Source organism: Monodon monoceros, unplaced genomic scaffold (assembly GCF_005190385.1).
Source record: "Monodon monoceros isolate NGI ecotype Baffin Bay Population unplaced genomic scaffold, NGI_Narwhal_1 Super_Scaffold_15, whole genome shotgun sequence".
Taxonomy (NCBI): domain Eukaryota; kingdom Metazoa; phylum Chordata; class Mammalia; order Artiodactyla; family Monodontidae; genus Monodon; species Monodon monoceros.
Window position 1 is genome coordinate 63,606,695 of NW_021703771.1, and position 17,088 is coordinate 63,623,782.

Sequence of the window (17,088 nt, forward strand, 5' to 3'; positions counted from 1 at the left end):
CGGTACTAGTATGTTACTTGGTGCATTGCTAGTCTCTTGCCGAAGACCAAGTGAGACAGTGGTAAAGGACCTAGCTGTTTCTGTCCACCACAGGACTCCTTAGGTAAGTGATCTTTTCCCCAGAGTTCCCCACTGCACTGGCTGACTGATCAGGTGTTCTGTTGGTAAAGGGGAACTCACACGGTGCGGGAGGGCGCGCAGCAACGTCTGCCCAGGGTTCTTCCTTTTCGTCTACTCTGACAGTTCACTGTGTGTCTTCTTCACCAGGCTGGAAGCACCTTAATGATCTCTCATCCACATTTTTCTTAGAACTCTCTCTTCCTTACCTAGCACATGAGAAGTATTTAATAAAAGGCTTTTTTTTTTTTCAATGCTGAACAAGTGACTACAGATTGCTCTAGTTCTTGTTCTGTGAATGAAGGCTGGCCTGTGTGGAAGGCAGTTTAGGGCAGCTCACTGAAAGAAACTATGTTATAGTAACTGAATAGCTTATTACAGAACCTCAAGAATCGGGTCCATGTTTTATTCGAAAGACCCTCCTTCCCCCTACCCGCCCAACAATATCCTAATGTCTGCGAAATTATCCTATTGTACCCATTTCATGATGGCACCCCAGCAATATAAACAATTGTTCAAATTCAATTTATGTGCTGAAAACACATTAATGCAGAAAACTAATCCTGTGTTTCCCCTGTCCTCCTGGGACACCCACCCCAGAGCTGGGCGTGGTGCTGGTGGATGGGAAATAAGATCGAGAAACAGAAATGTCTCCTTTTCTTTCCTTGTCCTTGTGATTCCCCAAATACGCTCTCATCCCCACAGGAGAAGCAACGGTTTCAATCCACATTTTTCAGAAATAGGAGGGCAGAAATCAGGTGAAAGTTGAGGCTGCTTCCAACCAACAGACCAAATGGTCATCTGTTTCTCTCCCAACTCTTAGAAAAACAAGGTGGAAATAGCTTAGCCCTGGGGCTTTAAAGTCTTGGGCTATAGGGAAGAGTCAATAAGTCTGTCCTCATGGAGTTTTTAAGTACATATGGGGCATTAACAGTATCGAGCCCCACAAAGTAGCAAAGCTGAAGGTGCCGTGCGTTGCCGGGGTAAGTCTAGATCCTTGTCTCCCTATATTTCAACCATGCTGTGAGAAGTTCTCGCATCTCTCTACACGTCACATCACCTGAACTCTCCGTCGATACCTTACTGGGATTTTATTCAAAAGTCCATAGGACACCTCTTAGAGTTGCTTTTCCCTAGGTCCTTTTGGACGGCACCACCCACAGTGTCTGTGATGGTCTATTTCCTCTCTGTTGGGTCCCCACTTCCCACAGGCACCTTCTGGTCATCACTGCCATCCTGTTCGTATCCAGTGAAGCACTCAGCAGTTCTGTAACCAGAAGACCTAGCTCACCATTCAAAGATGCACGTACAAACAGCAAGAACAAAAAAGGTTCAAATGTTTACTTTACAATTGTTTTATTCAAAGCAAATTAAAAAACTTAATATATTTTTCCTTTAAAAATGGGGATTTTAAAAAAAGCTTTATAATTAGTTTTGAGGGTGCTTATCTTACCTTCAACATAAATGATTTATATATTAAATTTGTTTTCTGATATCCACGTACATTCTCATCCTTTTTAGGTAGCTATGAAAAGATTTCATATTCAAAAGCCAATGCCACTTTTCTAAAATTTAGGAGGAAAGATTCTTGCGCCCAATGTAGCAGACGCTTTGCTCCAAGTGGTAGAAAGTCCTTTTGCTCTTGGCCAAATGTCAGGTCTTGATTTCTGGTTGTGTGAAAAGACGTGTTTTGTTTTCTTCAGAGGATGGAAGGAGTCTCAATTCTTTAGGTTTGTTTTTGTCTCAAAGACGTGTCTAAAATGGGTACCTAATGTTTTACTGTATAAACCTTGTGATGGTTGGGCCTGTGCAGTCCAACTTTTAGATGATATTTTCATACCAAAAAAGATGATAATTGGCAGCTGCACTGTATTTAGGCTAATAATCCCAGTACTCTCATCTTACGTCCTTCTGATGAAGACAAGACTGATTTTACTTAACCAACAAATAAAGGAGTCTATGTACATGGCAGTTGGAAGTGGTCACAAGAATATCACATAAAAATAAATACTTTACACACTTTTCTTCCATGTCTAAAAGTGTTAAAATTCTAACCGGAGAAGATTAGAAGGTAATTCGTGAACTCAACTACTTGTAAAAAATATAAAAACACACAAACCAAATGATGCAAAAAATCTTTTTAATCTAAAAATTCATTTCCCAGGGCTAATTAAGAGCCAAGGCCTGCCAATTTTTATCAGTTTATTTGACCAAAAAGAGCTCTTCAGCATTTTCTTCAAAGTAAGATAATATAGAATAGATTTTGATAAACCTTTCTAAGTGAGGACACGATACGGCAGGCAGTTCAAGGAAAAATAGCATTAACGTTTTCTTTGGTGTAACCAGAAGGATATCCAAAAGTTAGCAGATGTTGACGTTTCAAGTGATAAGAAATCGTCAAATGGAAGTTTAAACTCTGGTTTAAAAAAAAAAAAGTTGTAAAAGGAAAGGCTCCACCCACAGTTCTGTAGTGCAAGTTTTAAAATTTAATTCTGAAAAATAATTTCATTTAATAAGGAGGAAACAAATTCCAGCAGTGTATCACTTACTCCTCTCCCCTTTCTCATCTCTGTTACCCTCTCTGTATGTGCCACTGTCATTTCAGCTCTCCAAGGAGGTCTCAGCTGCTGCTCAAGGAGGAAAGTCATTAAAAAATTACCTACATTTCTACAAACCAGGCTAGAAGTTGTGTGTCTGTGGCTGCACAGCAGCAGACTCCGAGTTACAGCGTTGCCATGTCCACGTATCTGTCATTTTTACAAAAAAGAAACAAAGCCTTTTTTCCCCAGAAAAAAGTACCTGAACCAATGAGTCACTTAGTCCCTTACCAACTTTTGGGGGTAACCACTACATGGCTCCCCTTGAAAGCACACCTGTGCACATCCCCACCCGTTCTGTGCGTTCAGAACCAGCAAATCTACCCCCTCTTTCTCAGAAGTAATGGTCCTCTCCCTTCTGGAACTCACTAATTTCCATAAACGTAATACTTTTAAAGCAGTTACCACCTTGCTCAGAAGGCTCCATTACTCTACCTAGCTTAACGCTGTCTCTCCTATTTCTGTACATGCTGTTTGTATTTTTTTTTTAACATAAAAAGTGTTCCAAATGCACACACATACACATCCCTGCACACACACCCAGCATTTAGAGGAAAAAAGAAAAAAAATCTTCCCCAGGAAGCACTTTTAGAAGTTAAGCTTCTACTTGCTTTTAAGCCACAGGGCAAGTGCCAAGTGAGTCCTAAATAGCCCTCCCTTTCCGCTGCGGGGCCGGCCGTGCCGGGCCCACAGCACAGATGCTGAGCGGGATCCATGGACAAGGCAGGGAAGGGTACCTGTCAGGCTTCCCAGAGTGATGTGCTGCACATCTCCCCACGTCACCTGGGAGGTTCTTGCCCTTAGCTCTCTTCCCTCTGGGGACCTCCACGCTGTTCTGATGGACCCGTGCCCTCTGCGCTGGGCCGCCCCTCGGTGGGGCCAGGAGCCTGCGCCCCCCGCGAGGCAGCGGGCTGCCCTGCACAGAGCAGGCTGCCCTCACCCACTCCATCCCCCACCAGTGCTTCCAGCGAACGTCCCCTCAGAGTGCCCAGGGGCCGGAGAGCCCTGCTGTCTACGGGCTCTGTGGCTTCCCCTTCGCCCTCGGAGATGACGGTCATGGGGCTGCTCTGGATCCGGTTCCGCACGCTGTACCGGCTGCTGGCGGCGGAAGGTGGAGTTCGGCTGCGGCCGTACCTGGGGCCAGAAAAGGACAGACTCCGAGGCATCGAGCCTTCGTTCTTGGCCCACTCCTCCTGGGCCCTTCTGTTCTTGCTCGGGGAGCAGCTTGATGGGCTCTCGGGGGTGTCTGGCGAAGGCTCCGACTTTGACCTCTGGAATCTGGGGTCTGTGTTCTTGAGCATCTCGGCTGCGGACATGCGGGCACTGGTGTCTGACCGACTCCCTTTTTTCAGCAGCAGAGCTTTGAAGTTGTCACTGCTGGTGCTGGTCTTCCGGATGCTTCTCTGAATCGATCCCACTTGCTTCTGGGAGGCCAGGCTGGGGGCAGCACCAGTGGGTGTCACTGGCGGGGAGGGAGAATGGTTTCGGGAGTGATCATCATCGGAATCTTTACGGCCAAGGACTTTCCTCTTAGACCTGAGATTTCAGAACGTTAAGATGAAGGTTAATTCCCGGTGGGCCACTGGATGCCCACCACATCCACCCTGCTTCTCTCACCGCACATTAAGGTCACCATCTATTATTTTCACTATGGAAAGTACCAAACACCCAGGCACAAAGAATAGTTCATTGTATTACTATGTGTGCCCACGCCCCAGCTGTGATAATTATTAACTTATGGCCACCCTGTTTTCATTTCTACCCTCACTGGATTACTCTGAAACAAATCTCAAACATCATATTATCTTACTTTGGATAGGACCATTTCCAACGTTTTTAATCATTGCCATTTCTTACTTAACTCTTCTTATGGGGCTGAGGCTGAGTGAATTTCATGGTGCTGGCACTCGAATGGCCTAATACAGGGGTCTCCAATCCCCGGGCCGCGGGGTAGCGGGGCCTGTTAGGAAGCGGGCCGCACAGCAGGAGGTGAGCGGCGGGCGGGCGAGCGTGCGAGCGAAGCTTCATCTGTTGCTCCCCATCGCTCTCATTACCACCTGAGCCATCCTCCCCCCCCACCCCACCCCGTGGAAAAACCGTCTTCCACGAAACTGGTCCCTGGTGCCAAAAAGGTTGGGGACCACTGGCCTAATAGATAAGCCAACTCCTAGAATGTCCCACATACTGAGACAGGCCCCCACCTCAGGCTCTAGAACAACTCTGCAACTTTACACTCTCCATCATTCTAGAGTTTGGCATAAAACCAGCTCTCCTTGGCTCTTACTGGACCATTCGTCAACTCCTAGAAATCCAATTTTCTGGAAAATAAGAGTGAACCTTCCACATCAGATCCTGTTGGCTGACTGCGGAGAACCACTAGCCGAGCAAGCAAACGTGAGGGATGTGGGTAGCATGTGAAAGAGGAGGGGCCTTCAGGAAAAGTAAAATTGTCCTGGGGGAATTTCTTATACCCAGTCTCTAAGAATCTCCTGGCTCAATGTGTCTTCTGCTGAGAATGCATTGGAGAAAATAAAGCAGATGTGCCAAGTGGCCCCTTGCAGGTCTCTTCATACCAACAACTCAGTGTGGGAGGAATCTCTCAGCTAAGTGCAGGTGGACTGGCTATAAGGAAACTTGATATATTTACTAAAGATGTGGTTATACCTCTTTTTCTGCTATAAAATTCTAGAACATGCAACAGGCAAAGGTTGAGAGGATGCTGTCTGAACACAGAGATTAAGAGTTGAATCTGAGCAACTTCTAGCTGTGTGACCCTGGACCAGTTACTCATCTATTTACAAGTTTTCCAGACTTGTAAAATGTGGATGATGATAACAACCTCACAGGTTTGTGAGGATTCAATGAGATAAAGGACCTCTGGAGTCACACAGACCTGGGTACACCCACTGCTAAAGCTTCCTTGCTCTGTAAACTGGGGCATGTTACACTTTCTGATCCTGGTTCCTGTCTGGAAAAGAGGAATAACAGCAGACAGTTCAGAGCTTATCAATAAAGATAAATGCAGTCATAGCCATAAAGTGTCAGGCATAGAGTAGGTGCCTAGCAAGCCTTTCAGTGTCATTTAGGGAAATATAATTCTTCCTTCCTGCTATCAGCTCAGGCTTCAGTGCTGTTTTTACCTGTCCTGCACATCGAGGCACAGGGGAGGATGGGCCCGTGATGGCTGCCCTGGGCTTGGTGCTCCCAGGGTCCTCTCTGTGCTCTGGCCAAAAAGAAGCCACTAAAATGGAAGACAGGAAGTGGTAAAAACCCAATTAAGAGGCTGAAGGGGGTGGCCAGGGCTGACATAGCACCAGCCCCTTTAGGACAGCAGAGACTGGCCTATGATACTTTGGTTCAACAGTTCTATTCCACTGTCAACAAGAGCGTTGCTCTGGAGTTAAGTTGCTGACCCACTGACAAAAGCCACAGAAACAATAACACCTCAGAATTTCAGAAATGGAAAACATTTAGGCGGTTTGGTCTGACCAGAGAAGGTGTTCGAGGTCTAGAGAGTGAAGTCATACAGCTTAATACAAGAAGTAAGACCTGATGGAGTACCTTTCCAGTAGAGCACATGACCTCACAATTTATACTGTTTGCTTCCCAAAGACATCTCTGCTCATCTGATTCTTGTAGGTATTGGTTTGTGCCTTTTAAATGTGGCTTTTCTGTTTGGCTTTTAAATGGAGAAGGTGTGCTGAGATCCACATAACAAGCCATAGCTATGCTTGATTAAAGCTACAACCTTTAACTGTCGGGAATTTATAAAAGTATTGTTGTTTTTCAAGAGTAACTGCCCACTAAAATGAGAATTAAAACTAAATATATGAATTCTCTGCATATATGTATGTATATATATACACACAGACTATAAATATGTGTGTGTGTGTGTGTGTGTATTTCTAAGGAAAATGGCTATAAAAAATGCTTGAACAATTAACACTGGCTTAAAAACTAATTACTTCAAAAAAATTTAAAAAAATTAATTACTTCAATAAAGATAAAAACTTCACACCTCAACTGGTGTTCTACATTTTCCATCTGGCTTTAAATCTGAAGTGAATTAATTTGCATTATAAAATTTGAAAGCTGTGTTTCAATTTAGATATTCTTTAATTTAGATTATTAGCTTAGGTACTGAAGGATATAAAATAAAGCCCTAAAAATCACAGACTTTAGATGGCTTCCTATTATGTCTGCTAATATATTATCTATATCTATAACTCCATCTACTAAAAATTAGCCTGCATCTATCCATCCATCCATCTACTAAAAATTAGCCTGCATCTATCTATCTATCTATCTGCCTATCTATCCATCCATCCATCTACTAAAAATTAGCCTGCATCTATCTATCTATCTATCTATCCTTCCATCCATCTACTAAAAATTAGCCTGCATCCTTACTCTCACTCTGTAATCCATACCCTACTCAGTCTTTCCTTCTGTCGGAACAATACAGACTGGCCAATTTCTGCATCTGCAGCAGATGTAACTCGTTGGTAGGAGAAACCACAGTCTTTTAGTGCCTTAAGAAGGTTGCCACAATAAAATACAGAGGAGATCCTTGGTATCTTGTTAGGAAAAGTGTGTAGTAATGTGGCCCCACAACAGTTGGGGTTCTCTCTGAGACCAAGTATTTAGTGCACAGAGTAACCAGGCAACACATCTGCTCTGTGGATGCTGTTTTAAATATATATGCCTGCATATTTAGCAACCCAATGCATCCCATACCGAACGGGAGAAGTTGATCCTTGGAAGAATTTCCTGACAGTTACACAGTCATTGAGAGCTCGTTAGGTGTCCAGCATGACTCGAGTTAGAAACATCAGCGAAAACCTCTAGACATGTCACTGAAGTTGCTTTCAAAGGATGTGGAATTTTTATTTCCCTATTTGGAGGAATAATGTGATCACTAGCTACCTTTTTATTTCTAATGAGAGCACAGAGAGCAGTCAGACAATGTTAAAAAGGCAGTCTTTAGAGTCTATTGGGACATTATACCAGTAGTGGAGTCAAGAGTTAAAGAACATAATTCTTGACAAACACCTTAATTCATCAGCTTGGTTTTTTCCCCCCTAAGTTAGATGTTTACATGTTGCACGAGGAATCGCAGGTAGGGACTGCACAGCCTCTGCTTTCCATCTCATGCAATAACAGTCTTTTCAGTTAGATTCCAAGAATTGGGAAAGCACTGCTGACACAGGTTACTTACACAGAGAATCAAATGATTTTACAGGATGTTTAGTTTCAGGAGGAAAAAAAAGGGACCTTGATTCAGGGACCTTGGCAGCACAGGGGCATTCATAAGAGTTATCTGAAAATACTATGGTAAGGAATTTTAGAAGGAAGTAAAGGGTTTATACAGCATATAGTTTAAAGTCCTTGCACGAACACAATCATATCCATTTTTACAATGAAACCGTTGTGGGAGTACTCAACTGTTTATGGCCAGAAAAATGAGATAGTAAATAAAACTTTAGTGCTAAGTCATATTCATTCTCCAAGGTGATCACATGTAAAGAGTACAACAGTTCAAGCAGTTATTCTGAAAATTTTACTCTACATTTTTTTAAACCCAATAATTTCTTATGCCAGTAGATGGCACTAGCAGTATATAGTAACAAACAAGTTTAATTCCTTTTGCTCCTGCTTGAAAAAGATGCACTTTTACTGAAACATTTAAGTAGCCAAAGATATTACACTATAAAATCCTAGTTTTTCTGTAAAATGAAAATAATAACAGCAATAAAACCAAACACTGTTAGGAAAGAAGAAGTCCCGTACGGCTACTCTGTGCATTTTAAGTCCATTAGAACACAGCATCCCTCATCCTAGACTGGACCACTGGCTACTCTAACCCAACTCCTGTAAATATCCAATCAAATACAGCGACACTGCATTTCTTGCTAGTAAGAGAAGGGCCAACCAAATGGCATCATCACGTTGAGCCTCTGTCCCCCATATGATCATAAAAATCAGTGGAACTAAGTAAAACAGAAATTGGAGTCAAGGCAAATAAAAATACAGAAACAAACCAAGAAATCAATAATCAGGTTAATGAAGCCTAACTGGGTGACAGCAGAAACCTCAAGAAAGAAAAATACATCGAGAAACGATTTGGAAAGGGGGACTCATAAAGTAAGTGCAAAAAAAGAGGAAGGAGTTTTGGATACCTGTGAATAGCTGCAAAAAGGTCTTCCGTGGTCCGGGGTCTACTGGGGGTCATCACCTCATCACTCCCATCTTCCTTACAGAAGTCACAGGCCTCTGAGGAAGAACCGGCTGTGTCAGCCTCCGGTACCCCAGCTGTGGAGAAACAAGCAGGCAGGCACAAGATGCACAAATGACTTGAATTTCAGTCTTTAGCCAAGCTCCCAAATATGCTTCCCTACCATTCCGACAACGGGAGAATCACAGGGAGAGGCAGTAGGGCCTGTAGTTTGATATTTTACAAAGATGGGGAAAATGACACAAGCATGACAGTCACAGCTCAGGCTTTTCTGTTAAAGTCTAGATAAACTGACTGAATCTCCCTCAAATTTTGTTAGAACATTTCTTTGCAGCTCTCCAGGGGATTACTCACTGCTATTTAATACCCAGCCTGCTGCCGACCACTCCACCCCCTCTATTTTCTGCGCTTCTGTAAGCTCTACCCTTAGATCTAGGTTAAAAACAAATTTTTTTTTTCATAGAAATGCCAAGTTGGTAACCTGAGTACGAGGCAGCGCAGGGAGTCCACATACTGCTGGCTTGAACGTGAACGTGCACCAGCCCTGTTCGCCTCAGCTGCATATGGTCAAAGGGGAACAAGAGAAAACCAGACTCACGCCCTGGGTCCTGCAGAGACAAACGGCTCTCCACGTTGTCCCCGGCGTCCGCACAGCGCTCGGCGCCCGGCTCCTCCCGCGAGCGGGCTGGCGAAGCATCGGGCTGCACCATGGGGACATTGGCTTCCACTCTGCCCGGGGACTCAGGTCCTGAAGCTCCTCCCGCAAGAACCGAGCTGCCAGAGTCGGTCTCATGGGAACCAGCCCCGGCTGCACACCCCTCTCGTGCCTCTCCTCTCATGGGGCTGGGCGACGCTTTGCTCACGTTCTCTGCGGGCTCCGCCGTGAAATCTCTTTGCGGAGGTGGCACCACCAGGAACAGTTTGGGCTTCTTGGAAACAGGGGGGGGCTTCCTGCTGGGCGACGGGCTGGGGGGGTCATGGGGCGGGGCGGTCCCGGGTTCGGCCTCTGCCTCCCCGGCACGGCCCGGGCTGCGGCTCGGGAGGCCACGCTCGTTTACACTGTCCTGGTGACCCTGAGTCGAGCTCTTGGCAGGAGTCGGGAGCGAGCTTGTCGCGGAGGCAGGCTGGCTTTCACTCTCCATTTCATTTATGCTATTTCGGGATTTCAGGAGAGCAGATGGCTTTACGTGATACTGGGGAACAACCGGAGTTCGTTTTTCCTGAGCTGCATGTTCACGTAACTGTGCTACCTCGGTTCCTGAGTTCTTCCTCACCGGCCGCAACTGCACCATCTGCAACGCCTCCGTGGTGATCAGGGGCATGGGGGGTCTACCGCCCTCCTCCTTGGTGGAAGGCTGCCTGCAGGCCTCCCGGGAGGGCTCTGGCTGGCCAGCTTTTTTGAAAGAAGGCCTGGCATCTTTCATCAATTTGGGGTCAAGCGGTGGGGCAGGCGGGGGCACCGAGGGGGGGAAGGCAGGTGGTGGAGGTGGCAGGGAGGCAGATGAGTGCAGAAGACGGGGGCTGAGTGCTGTAGGTGTCGGAGGAAAGAAGGCGCTGGTGGGGGGACAGAAGGGCGTGAGAACTTCTGGCGGTGGAGTGGGGAAGAGGGGAGAGTCCGGCAGAGGCGAGCCCTCGGGGAAATCTGCCGGTGGAGGGGGAGGAGGGAGGAAAGGAGACTTGTCCCTGGGACAGGGAGATGGGAGAGAGGGCAGAGGAGGCGCAGCAAGGGGAGCGGCCAGCACCGAATCTAGCCTCTTCATGGTTCCGCTTCCTTCTGTAGAAGTGCTGGAGGAAAGAGACGTGGACGAGGAGGAGATGGATACTGAAGATACCAGAGAGGACTTCCTTTCTGGCACCTTGGGCTTGGGCTTCCCCCTCCCATTGGCTGGTGACACTGACTTTAAAAACACAGGCACAGGGGTGAGAGTCGTGGGTGTGTTCGACTGGCTGGAATACCCACTGGATGGAGAAGTGACCCTGTGTGACTTCTCCGGCGATGTGATCTTTGGTTTGACCGCGCCATCGGGCACCGGGGCTACCGCGGCCCTGGACCCGTCCGGGAGATGGCGGCCTGGCCCGTTTCCGGGCGACGCGGCGCTGCCGGCTGGACCCGCCCCGCCTGGGTTCCCCGGGTCCTCCTGCACGCCCGTGTAGTCAATGTAGTAACCCCACGGGTCTGTGTACTCGGACTTGACGCTGCTCGTGTCGCTCTGTGCCGGTGTGACCCCGGACAGGGCGTAGACGTTGGGGGTGGTGGCGGAGGTCAGGCTGCTGCCCGCGCTCACTGTGCTCTGGCTGCGGGAGCGAGGCAGCCAGGGCTCTTCGAAGTCACTGCACGGGCTCTGGGAGGGCGAGCTGCCGCCCTTGCCCGGGAGTTTCAGCTGCAGCGAGTGCTGGAGCGAGGCGATCAGGCTCTCGTTCAGCACCTGCCCGTTCGACTGGACGCTCTTCTTGGGAATCCTGCGCAGAGAGTCTGTCCGAGAGGGTGGCAGGGGAGGCTTCTTCGCTTTCTTCAGAGAGATGTTTCGAGAAAGGTTTTTGTCTTGGCAATTCGACCGGTCCCCTTGGTTCTTCCGCGCTCTTCCATCAAAAATACTGACCACGCTGTGCCTCGGGTTCCCAAAGCCATCGCTGCTATTGCACACATTCCCAGGTCCGTGTCCAGAGCTGGTGTGCAGAGAAGTGTAGTAGCCATCGTGGTCCTCTGGATACACGGCCCTGGCATCATCTTTGTTGGACGTCTGGTCCAAACTGCCACGGCTCATGTTACCTACAGGAGTTGCCAAATGTGGCTTCCGTGGGGACGCACGCCCACTACCCGAGGCACTGTATTCCCAGGGCTCCGCGCTGCCGCCGTGTCCCCTGCCTCCTGAATGACTGGACTCACTCTTGCTGTTCAGATCCTGGGGGTGGGCCGGGAAGCTCAGGTTGTTTCTACAATTATAGGCCATGGCCTGGGACCCATTCTCCCGATTTGCGGGCGTATTTAGAGAGACCGCAGAATCACAGAGGGACAGCACAGTGGTTGCACTGGACGAATGAGGATCTGAGGCCTGTGAAAACATGGTGGGGTGCCCCTCAGTCCAGTTACCACGGGGAGAATGATGACCATCTTTCTGCCTGGAGAGGAAGTGGTCTCTGGATTTGATCTTTGTGTATGAAGATGAACTGGTAATTTTACTGTCCAGCTGCCCTAAGCTCTGAGCAGTGTGAATCACAATAACCTCTGAAGAGGAGGAGAGTGTGGCATTTGGGATGATACTGGTGGAGTAGGTCGTGTGAGGAGAGACTACGCATGCCGGGCTTGTTACGTTTTCACCCTCCAAGTACCCCAGATCCTGGGATTTGGGCCTCAAAAGTGTTCCAGTCCCTGGGGCAGCTCCTAGATGTCCGAAGTCTTTGTCTACTTGCAGGTGACCCCTCTGGTAGGCGAGAGTTTCGTCTGCGTCTTCTGCAGGGCGCAGGGCACCCAGCCGTGGCTCCAGGGACTGAACGTTTGTCCTCGCTCCAGACCGGGGGAGACTGTGGAAACCAGTGTCACTGTTGAGACGAGAAGGGAACACGACACCCACAGAGTCGCTCAGCACAGACATGTTCCCAGAGGAGCCTGGGAAGTGACTCATCTGGGCAGCAATGCCTTGCCCCTTCTGCGCCCTGATTCTTCTCATCGAAGGTGGTACGATTTTCACTTCCTCAGTCTGACAGCTGGAATCCCTGGTTTCTGAGCGCTGCCCAGCAGATCGATAGCCATCGAGCCTTCCAAGCGTAGAGTAGTGGTCTGGGGTGTCCACTGAGTGGCCACCGACATCATCTTGGCCAGTGCCCCCCGAAGCTGGAGATAAAGCAGAAAGAGGCTTGTCACCTAAAAATAAAAATCAGTATCTTAGTTCATTACCTTGATCTCTCACCCTCTTCTGACTCTGTTCTGTTGTACTTAAAAGAAAAAAAACCTTTTCTATTTGGTCTGGTTTCTTTTTTCCTGTAAGCACCTAAGAGAAGGTTTAAGTATTGACAGTTACTGATAGCCCCTAAAATGAAAATCCTTATTATGAATTTTGGGTACTTCTCTTAATATATACTTCAAATCCTCCTATAGATTAAGTGCTGCATATAGGATTCTCAGGTACTGCCTTTGAGATCAAAGCTGAGTGCTTCTTGGAAGGTTTACTTTTCACATAACCTCCTTTTCGTAAAGGTAGCCTTTCACCCACCTGGTCATTGCACAGAACAGCCATCAAGCAGTGACTGTCTTTTCCAAAGACAGGTGAATGTAGCAGTTCAACAACAGGGCTACAGAGATACCATTTATGAGGGATATTGGTATAAAACATTGTTAATTACATTAATTTTTTTATGTCAGAAGGAAATCCTAAGAAAAAGAAAAATGATTTACAGGCCCATCTGTGTTTCAAACATTTCATTATCCATGAATAACAATGCTCTTCTATCCATCTTAAGCCATTATCATCTGTCTGCGGATGACATTCAAAATTCAGCAGCAATCTGCTGTGTTCTGGTGGGGAAAAAGCAGCAGGAACAGATCCAGTGAACACTTCCTCAGATTAGGATTATTCATTTCTTGGAGCTTTACAACCAAACAGAAAGAATAGTATGTTTAAAAAGAAAAGAAGCAGCAGCAGCACGAGGCAGCATTTACAGAGAGGGAGGAAAATGGATGAGAAAAATCCTGAAGTGTAGGTAAAGGTTTCAAGCTACCTAGGAAAGAAGAGAAGCTTAAAAAAAAAAAAACAAAAAAAAACATGAAGCCAAGAACTTACTCAAAGTATAAATAGAAAAAAAAAATCAATCCATGCAGAGTAATCTTTTAGGACAAATTAAATCTTGAAAAATAATAGCAAAACCATAATTCTTTCTATGTTGTTATCATCCAACAAGGAGCAACTGGCATCCCTGTTTACCTGGACAGGGACACTGGTGATGATGGGATTCCTGAGATCTCCCTCCCTACCCCACTTAAATTAACCATCATATGGCACATGTCCCTGACTGGATAGCACAGCTCATCCAAGGAGCAAAGCATAATGCTAAAATGGCAGCAGTGGTCTTGTATCAAATGCACAGGAGATGTTACCCTGCAACGAAGGCTCCCAGCATAAAGCTCTTTCCTTCACTGTGATGATGGAGAATCATGTTTGTACCTGTATCTTTGGCAAAGAAGATCTATTTCCTCCTCCTACCCTCTGCCAAGTATACTTACTGCACACACACACTCACGTGCACATGTGACGTTCTGCCTCAGAAAGAGGGGAAGTGGGCAAAAGGGCAGGAACAGAAGAAAAACCCACTTTAAGGAAAGAAAAAAGGTGCAAGTTTTTGCAGTTTAGTATTTTAGAAGGTGGGGGGTTGACTTGTAGCTCTGTATCAGTTTGCACCAGTTCAATTCCAAACATTCAGCATACCTTATTATGTTAATATCTTTTTCTTTCAAATTTGTAGTAATTTTTACATGAGGTCAGTGGTAGATTTTTAAATGTCTTTAAGGGCCATAAACAAAGTCTTGATTCTTTCAGGTAACAATTTTGCATGTGAAACCATTCTAGGCTTCTGAAAATGGGACTACAGCCATTTCTTTACCACCTAGAGCTCAATACTATTTTTTAATTAAAATAACAATGCTTTGGGCTTCCCTGGCGGCACAGTGGTTGAGAGTCCGCCTGCTGATGCAGGGGACATGGGTTCGTGCCCCGGTCTGGGAAGATCCCACATGCCGCGGAGCGGCTGGGCCCGTGAGCCATGGCCGCTGAGCCTGCGCGTCTGGAGCCTGTGCTCCGCAACAGGAGAGGCCACAACAGTGAGAGGCCCGCGTACCGCCAAAAAAACAAAACAAAACAAAAAAAACCAATGCTTTTCTAAAGACCTCTAAAATATACATATAAAACAACTCTGATATTATTTATCACAGGGACCACCAAAATTCTATTCCCAAGACAGATCCTCCAAAATTTTCACAGTACAAAAAAAGTGTGACAATATTACAGGACACAGATGAATGCTATCTTCATTAAACAGCAAAAATTACAAAAATAGGACTACAAACAAATATAGTCGGCTCAGGTGCTGCTAAAAATCTTGATGGGATTTACCTGATTTTAAAATAATTACACATATTTTTTCTTTTACTTATTATATAATACTGCAAGGACTGCCCAATTTTTAAAAAACACATGTAATCAAAAATGATAGACATCTACAAGTTAGTTTTACTTAAGGTTTAATGTATTCTCAGGTCTAAAGTAATGTTCTTAGTACAAACCAGCAAAAATTATTCAGAGGGGATTCCTTTAAACAAGGCTTTTTCTGCTTGGGGAATCCACCTTGGGGTAAGTTCCAGGAGTACCCACATGATTCAGCAGCCAAACAACCATTATATACCAACAAAATAATCTTATCTGCTTCTAAAAGAGGAACCCTCATAACAGGTCATTCAAATACAATTCTATGTACGTTTAAGATGGGAGTAAAGAAAGAGTTAGAAATTTTGGCCTTTTATTTAAACGGAAGGCAACACATTATATACCATCAATATGCTTTAAACAGAAAATATCATACCATGATTTTAAAGCTTTATATATTGACTGGTCTCTCGAGGCCACTAAAGATTTTGAAGTAAAAGATGCATATAATTAAGCACAATTAACTCTACTTCCGGGAGCATCCCTGATTAGATTTTAAAAATCCAAAGTCCCGGGCTTCCCTGGTGGCGCAGTGGTTGAGAGTCCGCCTGCCGATGCAGGGAACACGGGTTCGTGCCCCGGTCCGGGAAGATCCCACGTGCCCCAGAGCGGCTGGGCCCGTGAGCCATGGCCGCTGCGCCTGTGCGTCCGGAGCCTGCGCTCTGCAGCGGGAGGGGCCACGACAGTGAGAGGCCCGCGTAGCGCCAAAAAAAAAAAAAAAAAAAAAAAAATCCAAAGTCCCAACAACTTGGGCAGTGTTTAGTGGACAGGTTGCATCTTTCCTATTAAATGTCTTTCTTTCAGATAATCGTATCCTTTAAAAATCTAACTTGTTTGACTCAGCCATCCTTCCCTACGCGGTACGCGGGCCTCTCCCTGTTGTGGCCTCTCCCATTGCGGAGCACAGGCTCCGGACGCGCAGGCTCATTGGCCATGGCTCACGGGCCCAGCCGCTCCGCGGCATGTGGTATCCTCCCGAACCGGGGCACGAACCCGAGTCCCCTGCATCGGCAGGCGGACTCTCAACCCCTGCGCCACCAGGGAAGCCCAGGACGACTAATTTTTAAAGAAAACATGAAGTGTCTATTTTTGATGATCATTAGTTAGGTAGCACAAAGCTTTCCAATCAGACACCTTATAAGTACAAAATATTAGAAGAAAGGGCAAGGTCAACCTTTGTCCAAATGAACGAAGAAAAGATCTAATTTTTTTGCTATATGTTACTGTATTCAAATGTTACTTTCCCTTACTCTACCCACGAATCCTTCCAACTACCCTATCTATAAAACTAGAGTGGGGGCTTCCCTGGTGGCGCAGTGGCTGAGAGTCCACCCGCCGACGCAGGGGACGCGGGTTCATGCCCCGGTCCGGGAGTGGCTGGGCCCGTGGGCCATGGCCGCTGAGCCTGCACGTCTGGAGCTTGTGCTCTGCAACGTGAGAGGCCACAACAGTGAGAGGCCCGCGTACCGCAAAAAACCAAAAAAAAAAAAAAAAACTAGAGTGGTTGTCTAATTGTCTTGTTTTAAAAAAACTAGCTCTAACTTAGATACAGCTGTCTCAGTTGACCTCCAGCGGTGATCCAGGACATGTCATCAACTGCAATGACATCAACTGTCTCACATCTGGTAACACTCACAACACAGATGATGTAGGGAAAGCTATTGCCTTTCCCCTAGGATTAGTGGTGTTCCTATGTTACGGGCAAAAGAGAAATGAATGCAGACGCTAGAGACTCTATCATTGATTTTAAAAATATTAAAGTTACAGAAGATATGATTTACCTAGCTGATCAGATCCTTCCAGTAACGTCAAAGAGGCAACTGAGTTACTGGCTCCGTACTGGTTGGTTCAGTAATAAAAGTGATAAAAGTTCTTAACTCTGAGGCTCTGGAAATATAGATAGATAGATAGATAGATAGATAGATAGATAGATAGATAGATAGAT

General features: G+C 46.2%; 1 protein-coding gene across 2 annotated transcripts in view; it reads right to left on the reverse strand.

Moving 5' to 3' along the window:
- Positions 1 to 1,526: 1,526 nt before the first annotated feature.
- NHSL1 (NHS like 1) overlaps positions 1,527 to 17,088 on the reverse strand; it is a 237,202-nt gene continuing 221,640 nt past the window's right edge. For both annotated transcript variants that reach the window (XM_029223503.1, XM_029223504.1), the window contains exons 5-7: positions 9,548 to 12,781; positions 8,894 to 9,026; positions 1,527 to 4,250 (exon numbers count right to left, since the gene is read on the reverse strand). In XM_029223503.1, the coding sequence (XP_029079336.1) occupies positions 3,515 to 4,250; positions 8,894 to 9,026; positions 9,548 to 12,781 (4,103 nt within the window). In that variant the 3' untranslated portion in view covers positions 1,527 to 3,514. The remainder of the gene's footprint in view (positions 4,251 to 8,893; positions 9,027 to 9,547; positions 12,782 to 17,088) is intronic.